Below are 12,134 nucleotides of genomic sequence, written 5' to 3'. Positions count from 1 at the left end.
GTCATAGGCGCCCACTTAACGGAGCAGACGATGCACGGGCTCCAGGACTATTGAACTTGGGGGAGCAAGCTTGTCTCTTTGCTCCCTCACTTTTTGATCATATCATATGATATAAATATCCCCCCCAATATATAAATCTTATCGAACCATAACTACGTAATTTCAATCAAATTAATAATACGCAATGACACTTAATAGCACGTTTTTAAGTTTCCAAAGATTGTGTGACCCCCCCACTTTAATGGTTTGATCCAGTGCCCACGGGCCACGGTTCGTCGGCATGACGTATACGACATGTTGGGGGAGGCGGCTTTTTCGAAAGCGTTTGAAAAATTCAGGCTGGATATTGGATAACATTGTGACTCGTGAGGATTATTCTTCGGCGTTTACATCAAAATGGAGCAAATCATCACGTAAGTCGAACACTGTGACTGTATACTAAATGCGCAAACAGATTGAAACTGAATATTTCTCGTATGGTGAGCCTCGGCGCTGCTGCACCGAGTGAATCCAGAGATACAGGATGGTGCGCAGGCGCTGTGATCACCCAACGGCGGAAATAATGCCGCTTTGAGCAGTTTATAAAAAAAATATTAAAAATATTTATTAGCAACGCCGAGCTTTCAAACCATCCCGTATCTCTGTGCGAACCCCTCGTGCAACTGTGAGCACCTTTGTAATGTCTCTGTGATACTTGTATAACGAACGGTTCGGCCAGAACCAGTCCTTCATGGTAAATCTAGGTTGGTTTCCCATTGAGGAGCAAGTGACTGTGGATTCACTCGGTGCAGCACAGTCACGAAAGGGGACCCTGATGTAAACAAGACAAACGTCTTTCTCTGGTCTGCATCCCCTTAACAATTGTGTGTATTGAGCCGTACTGTATTGTACCCATTCTGCAATCTGTTAAATAAAGTTTTCATTCATTCAGCCGCCGCGCTCACTGGGGCTATTGATAGCGTCAATTAGTTGTTGTTGTTGTTGTTGGTGCTGCGGATGTGAACGGGGCTGGAGGGGCTTTGGGAGGATGGGAAAGTTATTATTATTATTATTATTATAATAGTAATTGGCTATCATACGTGCCTAGCTAGCGTTAGCTAAAAGAGCCCTCGCAGTGAAGTTATTATTATTATAGCTATCATACTGCAATATAAACTGAGTTTTATAGTGAAAAGAGCAGCTTTATTTTGGTCAAGATTGAAGGCTCTATATTGCAGGAAATTGCACATACAGGTGTTCATTAAATGTAAAAAAAACTTGCACCCCCACTTTCAACTATAACTAGGCGGCCATGGTAGTTGTAGTTGACGTGAACGTGCCATCTTGGACAGTGAAGGCAAGCTAACTTGTAGCTAGTAGTTTACAGTACAGCTGTAACAACACACAGTAGGCTAAATTAAACTTTGCGCCAACATTAGGACCGAAGTATAAACCAGCAACTGAGCAACATGAAGAAGTGGACTTATGCACCTGGATCAGAAAAAAGTAAGTTGTAGTGTCTGTAAAACGAAAGCCTGATTAGCCTGGATGCTAACGTTAGCTAACTGTTTAGAGAACAATACATACTTGTAGTAGACTTGATTAAGGGATTGCAACGTTGTTAACTTGGCTATGTGATGAAGATAAGATGGATGGCAGGCCCCCCCCCCCCCGCACCTGATCCTCACCCAAACCTCCCTACCACGTGTACACCTGGCGATGTGCACGGACTGGAGGGGAGGGACCTTTGACTGTCTCATTCGCCCAAGTCCTAAGCCAATACCCTATCCTTAAGCGGCAACTGTAGCTTTACCCCCCCCACCCCCCACTCTCCGCCCTCCCTCCCAACCCCCAAATCCCCTCCCCTGAGGGTGCTTCCTTAAACACACGGACTCTCGGCTAGAGGAACATTGTAACAACAAATGTGCTTTGTTTGTATAAATTTAGGGTTGTGCCATTATTACTATGCAAATGTAATAATTGTGATTAATTTCCTGTAATGAGTTGTATGTGTCTGTTTCTAGCATCCTTGACATCCAAGGACAACGATGTAAATAAGTCACTGCGCCTTTTTCGTTCCTATCCTTGACAAAATGTATAATAGAGTAATAATCTGTATATGTTTTGTGTCTAAATAAAAACCTTCAACCTTCAACCTATGTCACACATAAACACAATGTAATGTATCACGTTGGCTGCTGGCTGCTAATGCAGCCTGCAGATAATATTTATGTGCACTGTGTTAGTGTAAATGAATGAATGTTGCCGCTAGCTTGTGGCTAGGCTAGCGTTCTTTGCTAATGGCTAACGTTAGCTAGCCGAATTGTTTAGAGACTTAATTAAGGGATTGCAACGTTGTTAACTTGGCTATGTCACATTATAAACACAATGTAATGTATCACGTTGGCTGCTGGCTGCTAATGCAGCCTGCAGATAATATTTATGTGCACTGTGTTAGTGTAAATGAATGAATGTTGCCGCTAGCTTGTGGCTAGGCTAGCGTTCTTTGCTAATGGATAACGTTAGCTAGTCGAATTGTTTAGAGACTTGAATAAGGGAATGAAACGTTGTTAACTTGGCTATGTCACATATAAACACAATGTAATGTATCACGTTGGCTGCTGGCTGCTAATGCAGCCTGCAGATAATATTTATGTGCACTGTGTTAGTGGTGCTGCCTAAATGAATGAATGTTTGCGGCTAGCTTGTGGCTAGGCTAGCGTACGTTGCACTGATCAGATCTAGTGACTAGTGCCTCTGTGGAGGAGGAAGTAAACATTGCCAGGCATTCTGGTCATTGTAGTTCTCCCTCTTTTCACCGACAGTTAAGGGAGACATGACATGCTGGTTTGATGAAATGTATAGTGTAAATGAAATGAATAGTGTATGTATATTCAATAGTAGTATTGATAGTATATTAGCCACTGTATACTGTACATGGTCAGCTTGGTTTGATCGGGCCGCCGAGCCATGGTCTGCTTGGTTTGATCGGGCCGCCGAGCCATGGTCTGCTTGGTTTGATCGGGCCGCCGAGCCATGGTCTGCTTGGTTTGATTTAGGGGAGTGGTCTGCCCTGCGGGGGGGCCCGACATATTGCGCAACACCACTGCATACCATTGACTCAGAAAGGTCTGTTTTATTGAAATCGTCACAGCAGTATAGTTTGTTTATACTTCAGAAGGATGATATTTAAACATGGTCCCCAAAATGAATGGAGGCGAATGAGGAGCCTGACACCTGGGAGAAATGGGGGTGTTGCAGCGTTGGGGATGTTTAAAAAATATAATTTAATATATAATATAATAATTTGTGCTTCACCTAAAAATTTGGTCAGCAGCCTCCACTGATATACAGTAGGTGAGGCTGAAGGAATATGGAACATTTGATTAACTACTGTTTATATCTATTTCAGGTGAACCAGAGATGACCAGGAGTGTGATTAATTAATTAATAGACTGACAAAAGTGTATTTGACTGACCATGACAGACGGAATGAATGGGCCATGAGAAGTTAATTGTTTTCTCCCAATGAGTTGATGGGCGGTGGAGAAAGCAGAGATTATTCTGGCATCTGTAAATTATTAACCATGTCTTACTTCACAGGTTTTACAGGGCTGGAAACACTGTAAGAGGGGTACCCCGTAAAAATTAGTAATAATTAGGAAATGGGTCATGCTAGGACCAAGAAAAACCGGTGCAAACAAAGAAACTAACCTGTAAATGCTTACTAAAATGCTTACTACCTGCTATAAGATATCCCAGCAAACTAACAAAAACGCTAATTTAACACAGCATCGCAGCTTAAGGTCCGCGCTGCAAAGGACCTTTGCATGAGCAATTGCAAAGCGAGCGCAGAATGAGTCACTAGGACAAAACCTCTTGAGTCTTGATTGATTTTTAATGACTGTCATTCTGTCAACCTTTTGAAGGAGTGAGTGACATAAAAGGTATGGAGGCCAGTGATGCAACCTGCTCTGACGACAGTCCAGGCCACAGGAACCACGACTCAGCATCGCCTGGAGCGCCAACGGACGTTCAAGACAGAGACAAGGGCAGTTGTTGTTAATAAAAGTTATTGGTCAACAAGATTACCCTGTGGGGTGTAAGCCAATGGTATAAGCATATTTGTTCTGTGTCAGCCTGTCAGGAAGACGGAGCAGGACAAGCAGAAGGGAGGAGACAGAGACTGTGGAGGTTCTGAGGGATCGCGGGGGTAATGAGATGGACGGAAGTTCGAGTCGTCTGCCGTTGACACGAAGGCCAGCACCTTGAAGCTAAGTGCAATGCAATAACACCTGTGCCAACCCATTTAGGGCAACTTTGCCAGCATGTTCACCACATGAGCATATCACTATGTATGTAAATGATGAGATGTAAATGTATTTGTTCCTCGAGGGGAGTTGTTTTGCACAAAAGAGCAACAAAAGCCTAGATATGAACAAACCAGTAAAGGCAAACAAAACATATGCCTAATAAATATGAATATCATAAAATGTGATACTGCATGACCTTCAATGGCACCATGGTGCAAGGATGAAATTACCATATTTTCGGTATCAGAAATCGATGAGTTTTCAGAAGCATCGGTTAAAAAGTGGTCAATTACAGCTCTATAACTAGTCTTAGTCCTCGAAAAGAGGGCCAATCAGGGCCACATTATCCACAAATTGATCATTTTGCAATAGTCCTGGTGACTAATTAAGTCATTAATGTACACGGATGAGCAGAAGACGCAGCCTTGTGGTACTCCAGTCTGAGGACAATAAGGATGATCATGGCGGCTCTGATATAGGAATATGATGGAGTCAGTATGGGGAAGTGGGCAGATGTTAGCAGGTACTGTGGGGGCAATATGAAGGAAATGACATCCAATGTGTGCATAATATATGTAAAGCCTCCACTGGCAGTATCCACGGATTCCTGCATATACATTATCTGCCAGTTGTGAAATTCATGTGTTTTGGATGGGTTCCGGGGAATATACAATTTGAAGAGTTTTGTGTCATTATTCTTCTTTTAAATGCATTGTATAATCTAATATAGCCATTTCAAAAAAAATTATCATCCGCAGGAATGTAGTCCAGAATCAAGCATAATTCCTATTATCATCATGCCAAGATAATTGGGAGCCCTGTGACACTGAGTAAATAAACACATGCTGTGAGCATGTTGAGAGCTATTAGTTATACATCCAGAGGACTTAGTGCCATGGGTAAGTCATTAGGACAATAGTCTGGGCATATGGACAAAGCATTACATTTGGGGGTTTAATAAAACTACTGTTTGTATTGGTATAGTAAATGGGGGAAGATGCTGGTCAAATGTTGTCTGTCATGGGTGTTGGTTAAGAACCAAATTTAGATATTGTGGGAAATTCTAATTGAAACTTTCCTCTTGGAGGTTGCATTGGGCCATGCTGAGACGTGTTGGAGGACAATGGACGTCGCAGGGGGTTCCCGGAGCTGAAGGATGAAGATCCCAACAGACTCATGGGGACCCTGATGTAAACAAGACGAAAGTCTTTCTCTGGTCTGCATCCCCTTAACAATTGTGTGTATTGAGCTGTACTGTATTGTACCCATTCTGCAATCTGTTAATAAAGTTTTCAATCAATCAATCAATCAACTCTTCTTGCTTACAGAGGACTGGCTTACGGCCATAACAACCTGGACACGCCCGGTCTCATCCTATCTCAGAAGCTAAGCAGGATTCGAGCCTGATTGGTACTGGGATGGGGGGCATCAGGAAAGCGCATGGCGAGAAGATGGCAGGCTGAGTCGTGGACGGTGGACTGGACAAGAGACAGAGTGGGACATTAATAAAAAGTGTTGTTATAATCAGGCGATTATAATGTGTTCACAGTTGTTGTCGTTGCATTCATATAAGATAACTATGTTTCTATGACCCTTTTTTCTTTGCATAACCCAGTGTATTGAATGTTGGCTGAACCATGGTTAGACTCAGGAAATGTACTCAGTCATACACCATAGGTGATCAGAGTGGATTGAAAGTGGGAATTACCGACAAGATTACAATGAGTTGAGTTTTACCCTTCTCACACAGAGTTTACATTTTTTCTCTCCTATATATATAATAAATGTGATGAGACGGGAGGTTTCTTAACACAATTGTAGGTTCTGAGACATTCGTTCTTGATACGGACATACACATATTGGTGGGTCTGTGAATTAGTCTGAAGCTGTGATATTCACTCTCAATCAACAACGTATGTCTCGGTGCACGGTAAGTGAGAGGAATAGCAAAGTTGGTGGAGGAAAGTGTTTCAGCAGACTGCTGGAAGTGTAGAAATATTCAGTAAGTGTCTATGAACCCACCAGGGACAGATCCTTGGTGGGACAGAGTGGTTATGGCTATAGGTCATAAAAGATGGCGGGAGCAAGATGGGAATGTGGAAGTAGGATGGTGGTGAGGTTATGCTATGTATTTCTTTTCTTTCTTTTTCTTAGGATAATACTCTATTCCAGGAAGTTCTTAGTTGGGGTCGAATTTATTTAATTTAAATTCTTTATTTATTATTATTATAATTTTTTTTTATAATTTTTTTTAATTTTTAACTTTTACTCAAATTACTTACGTTTACATTTTCTTGGTTGTCTATAGGTGGGACTGGTGGCAGCCCCAACGGGGGGAATGTAGTAGAAAATGTATAGTTTCTATATCATATGAGATCAGAATTACATCATTACGATCGATCTCAGCCCTCCCACAGTACTCGGTAATATATTAACTTTAACAGGCCTCTGTGGAGGGCTGTGTTTGTCTACACCAAACAGAGGTATAATGACATCCCGTGCAGAAGCATTTTGGGTCATGATAGATGATATCGTATGATGTTAGGGAGAGGATACGCCTGTTTAATGTCATGTTGTCATGTGATCAACTGTTCTAGAATGTCTATAAATGTCAATGTAAGGGGAGGGACCTCTCTCTCTTCCTCCTTCTTTGCCGGCGCCGGTTCTATATCAATTTGGTTCTGTATTAATTCTGTTCTGTACTCTTAAACCAATGCTTTAAGTTGAATAAACTTCTATCGATAATAATTAAGACCAGCCTCGTCTGCTTTTCCTTTAGAAGCCCATTTTCCTTCACTAGCCTTCCTCACCACCTTGTTCAGGTTGACTCCCACTACAGAGCTAGCCTTCCTCACCTCCTTGTTCAGGTTGACTCCCACTACAGAGCTAGCCTTCCTCACCACCTTGTTCAGGTTGACTCCCACTACAGAGCTAGCCTTCCTCACCACCTTGTTCAGGTTGACTCCCACTACAGAGCTAGCCTTCCTCACCACCTTGTTCAGTTTGTTAGTGTCTCTTGAGTTCATGCCCCCCAGCATACAACAGTGAAGAAGAGGACACTGGCAACCACAGACTGGTAAAACTTCTGCAATAGCCGGCTGCACACGGACCTGAGAAAGACCTGAGACAATACATTTGAATCTAATCTAAATTTAAATCTAACGTGATGAAGTTCTCACCACACGGTTGATATCAGCCATAAGCAGGCCCCTCCTGTCCAGGTGAATGTTCAGGACAGTTGTTTCCACCCAGGCATGGTCCGTGTTCCTGCTGTCGTCCACATAACCCTTAGACACCTGAAACAACACAGCATCCAGCACCTCAGGTTCATACTGTAGGTATCTTCAGTGGCACTAGTTCTAGAGGTGACATGGAGCAGTGATTATCAACCCGTTTGATACCATGATGGCTCACTTGACACAAGAATACAAAATGATTGTGCTTTTCCAGTGTTTTACCAACTCTACCACTGCATAGAAGGTAGGCATTGACCAATGGTTACAGGAAGCCATGTTGGAAGATAGAGAACTACACAAACATTCCATGCAAGGCCTCTATTCTACTTGAAAATGTCATAAAAAGTATAGAATGATGAGCGAAATATAAGCGGCTGGCGGTCAAGGAGCATAATCGATTCACTTTGATTGGGAAAGAATGTGATTATAGGCTGGTATAGGCATAGTATTTTAATGTAGAAATGTAATAATCTCAAGGCACCCCTGAACTGACTTCAAGACATGCCAGTTGAGAACCAATGATATAGAGACAGGAAACCCTCATGATTATTAAAACATGATGTATTTATATTGAGCAAGAAGGCCAGTGATAATCCAGCCAGTGTTGAACAAGTTTACCTGAGTCCTCTCTTCTACCAGTGATTCTAGTTTATCATAGAGTGGTTTTCCCATGATTGTCTCAAGTCTCACTGGTAGGACCTCGTCAGATTGGACAGGACCCTGAAAGAAATGTTTCAAATCATTATTAATTATTAATACAATACTAGTTCTCACCATAACCCTTTTAAAAATGTATTTTAAGGCATTGTTGCTATAGCACAGTAGTTTATACAGTTCTAGCCGAGGAAGCCTAGACTGGTAGTTCTCAATGTGGGGTCCATGGGGGGAGGGGGGGTCCCCAGGAAAATTGGTAATAGTTTACTTTCACTAATATTTAATTTATTAGAAGTTAGCTCAATAAGATAATGTATGGGAATAACTACTCTGATCATATGTTTCACTGTTATGTTTCATCGTCCCACTTGCCACTCTGGACTAAATATATACTGTATCAACCAACATTATTTTCAAATGGGGGTTTGAAAACCACTGGTCTAGAGGTTAAAGCCAATTGGCATGAAGACACACACACACTTGACCTCCATGCCCAATTTCAGTCTCCTAGGGTGAAACGCGTGGCCGCTAGAAGGTGGGGGAATTTGTGTGGGTCAACCGACTGACCTATAGAGCTGCTGGTCGCAGCTAAAAAATTATAAAAATCAAAATGAAGAATTAGCTGGACTCACCCCAGGTAAAGCCCATGCTCCTTCACTGTCATCCCAAACAGCTAGGAACTCCAAGGCAGAACGCTCACTGTCTCGCCAACTAAAAACACACCCACAAAGGCTTATATATTATGCACCGCAGTGCTACATAACATTAGTAGGTCAATAAGTAAGTGAACCTTAATTAATATTGTACCTTTCAATATAATTAAGCAAGAAAGGAGTTTCTTCACATTCAAAAAAAACTAAAGAGAAAGAAAAGGGTAATTGCGCAATAATAAATAAACACAAAAAAGATATACTGTAAGGTGTAAAGTGGTAAGTCTGTATGTGTGGATACTAGAGATCTTACCGTGTGAGAACAGGGTCCACTATTAAATTGGCACCCAGGCAGACGAGTGCACCTCTCCCCCTGATGCCCGTCCTCCCCTCAGGGTTTCTATAACAGCGCAGGTCGTCGTGGTAAACACGGGCCATATTAGATATCAAGACACGCTGGTAAGGTTACTGTAATTGGTATTTTAGTTCTCAGGTATCTCCTCTGGTATACTGTACCTGTAGTTATCTAAGGCCTCCGACTCTGATCTGTGTGATGGGAAAGAAAGCTGAGATTTAGGGCAGATTGCAGTGCCTTATAGGAGCACGGTGTACAATCAGAGTACTTAGATACTGTATTAGGACCATCCAGTATGGGTGCTTACACTGCTTAGTGTAGCAGGGTAGGGAATTAGCTGGGGCTGGGGGCAAGAATGCCCCTGAAAGTTGTGATAATGTGTGCAAAAATGAGTTATTCCACTTATTGTACAGCCTAGGCAGGTACAGTGTACTGTGTCTCACATTGATATGATTAGATTCGATTCAAATGTATTGTCATCATACAGCACAAGTACAGTACAACAAAAAGAAGTTTGGCCTCCAACCAGAGTGCAAATGTAACAGTAAAGTGCAATAGTAATATACAATCCACAGGTGATTAAACTGGGTACAAATATACTAATTAGTACTACTGAGTGTAGTGCTAATCAGGTGTATGTACTGACTATCCTGTCCCGTGCACGCCCCAGGACTGTACGAGAATCTCCACCGTGTCACTCGATTCCTGCCTGGATACCTGACTACTCCTTTTCTAATTAAATAAACCCGTGCTGGGTTTTAACAAGACCCGTCTGCCACTTCTCATTGTCTGCATATTGGGTTCAATACACCTAGCCATGACAGTAAGTACAGACAGGTGAGGATAGGCATGCTGTGAGATGGATGAGATCTTTGCTTCATTATATACATTTTAGCAACAAGGATTCATTGTTACTCAACAATGCCCCAAACGTCTGTTCATGTGGGCCAGAATTTTTTTATAAATAAAAACATACCTATCGGTCTGATCTTCACCCTCCTCAGAAATGTAAAAGGGGGGCATATACGAGGTAAAGCTCACCTGAAAATAAATAAATAAAAGAGAATAAATTGTTTATTGCATCCAATAAACCATCGCCATGTTACAGAATGGTCACCTAACGAGGATGTGGCTGCAGGCTGAGGTAATTAAAGTCAGGCACCTCCCAGGGCACCTTTTCCTCTGGCACAGGAAAGCGGGTGACATTGCAGTCTGGGTAATGGAACTGGCGAGCGTTGACGTGAAACCCGGCCGTCTCTCTGTCCGTCTCCTGTCCCTTCGTCTCACAAGACTCGCTTTCAGACTTTGAAATGGATGCTGGCAGTGGGAAGAATAGAGATTATGGCAACCATGGTCATCGTGTAACATTTGTGTGCAAAGAAAAAAGATAAACATGGGCTGAATAAAAATGTAGGCAGTCACCACATACAAATACTTAGGATTTTTCATTTTGAATATCTTTTGAAGCTCATACAGTATACAGAGTCTGAAAGAAGTTAGGTTTTTATTTGAGAAACAAGTCTTGTTTTTCTCTTGATGTCAGATGATGATGTTCTTGCTGGTTCTTGACTATGGTGATCTGTTATACATGAATGCATCAGTCCATTGTCTCCATGTGTTGGATACTGTATATTATGGCGCTTTAAGGTTTGTTAAAGCCCTCAATCATCATTGTATATTGTATTCCAAAGTCAATTGGCCTGCTCGGTCAATACATTGGCTTAGTATTTAATTGTATGTTTTTATCTATAAAGCCATTCTGGGTGGTGTGTGTGTGTGTGTGTGTGTGTGTGTGAGAGTGTGTTTATGTGTGTGTGTGTGTGTGTGTGTGTGTGTGTGTGTGTGTGTGTGTGTGTGTGTGTGTGTGTGTGTGTGTGTGTGTGTGTGTGTGTGTGTGTGTGTGTGTGTGTGTGTGTGTGTGTGTGTGTGTGTGCTGTATGAAACTACTGTACTGCTACCATTCTTGACCTGATCGCTCTTAGAAAAGAGATTTTAATCTCAATGGGTCTAACCTGGTTAAATAAAGGTTAATGAAATTAAATTAAAGTTGACATCTGTCTCCATGTTTCAGGCGCTTACCTTTAAGCATTGTACTTATATAGAATATACCAGTAATGTAATTTTTTTTTTTAAATGTACTCAATAGTATATATTCAGATTCAATATAACTGATAGGGCATACAGGCCTTTGATTACATTGTTTACTTTCTCATATTCTTAGATTCAGAGTTATTTATATTGTTTACACACTGTTCCTTTATCTTTACTATAGTTAGTATAGTATTAGTATAGTAGTATAGTATTGGCTATATTTATGTCTTCTACTATTACCCTGCCCATACCTGTACCTCCCCTCCCCCCTCCCCATGCTGCTATGATGCCCGAATTTCCCCAAGGCGATCAATAAAGGAACATCTTATCTTATCTGTATGTAAAGCAGTAATGCAAGTGGACTTTTCAGGGACTGACTCAGTACTGGTACCCCCTCTTCAGCCGTGTGACCGTGAGATCTGAGGTTGTCCATAATCCACTGCAGGGCTTTGGTCGACTGGGAAACCTGATGAGAAACCACAGAAATGGACCTGTCTCAAAACCCTGCCCCTTTTCTTGATCCTCCAATCACAACTGTCGCTTACCTCGGACAAACTTGGTTTGTCCGAGGTAAGCGACAGTTGTGATTGGAGGATCAAGAAAAGGGGCAGGGTTTGAGACAGGTCAATTGGGTCAAACACTTGTCACTGACTGTACGCGTGACTGACTGTTTATGTTCTGTAGAACGATGAGCGGTGTTTTCGTACAGTAGGTACATCTGGACCTAAAATAGGCTAAATGTGTACAAATGGACACAAAAAAGAAAAAAAAAAGAACATCAACCTATGATATTGTTGGCTAAAGTGGCTTGAATCTTTTAAATTCAGATTTGGGCCTACTTTAATATGTGGTCCTA

The 12,134-nt window shown here is 41.8% G+C and overlaps 1 protein-coding gene across 1 annotated transcript in view; it reads right to left on the bottom strand.

Moving 5' to 3' along the window:
* The window catches only part of trpm2 (transient receptor potential cation channel, subfamily M, member 2), a gene marked incomplete at both ends in the record, with an annotated part of 128,178 nt that overhangs the window by 15,482 nt on the left and 100,562 nt on the right, over positions 1–12,134 (bottom strand). Inside the window, 8 exons of the mRNA XM_084314042.1 lie at positions 7,472–7,588; positions 8,147–8,248; positions 8,815–8,893; positions 9,146–9,232; positions 9,349–9,378; positions 10,164–10,228; positions 10,350–10,504; positions 11,657–11,744. Coding sequence (XP_084170168.1) covers positions 7,472–7,588; positions 8,147–8,248; positions 8,815–8,893; positions 9,146–9,232; positions 9,349–9,378; positions 10,164–10,228; positions 10,350–10,504; positions 11,657–11,744 — 723 coding nt within the window. The remainder of the gene's footprint in view (positions 1–7,471; positions 7,589–8,146; positions 8,249–8,814; positions 8,894–9,145; positions 9,233–9,348; positions 9,379–10,163; positions 10,229–10,349; positions 10,505–11,656; positions 11,745–12,134) is intronic.

The sequence above is a fragment of the Notolepis coatsorum genome (assembly GCF_963971535.1).
Source record: "Notolepis coatsorum genome assembly, chromosome: 5".
Taxonomy (NCBI): Eukaryota; Metazoa; Chordata; class Actinopteri; order Aulopiformes; family Paralepididae; genus Notolepis; species Notolepis coatsorum.
Note: the sequence above shows the minus strand (reverse complement) of the source record. Positions and strands in the feature narration are given on the sequence as shown.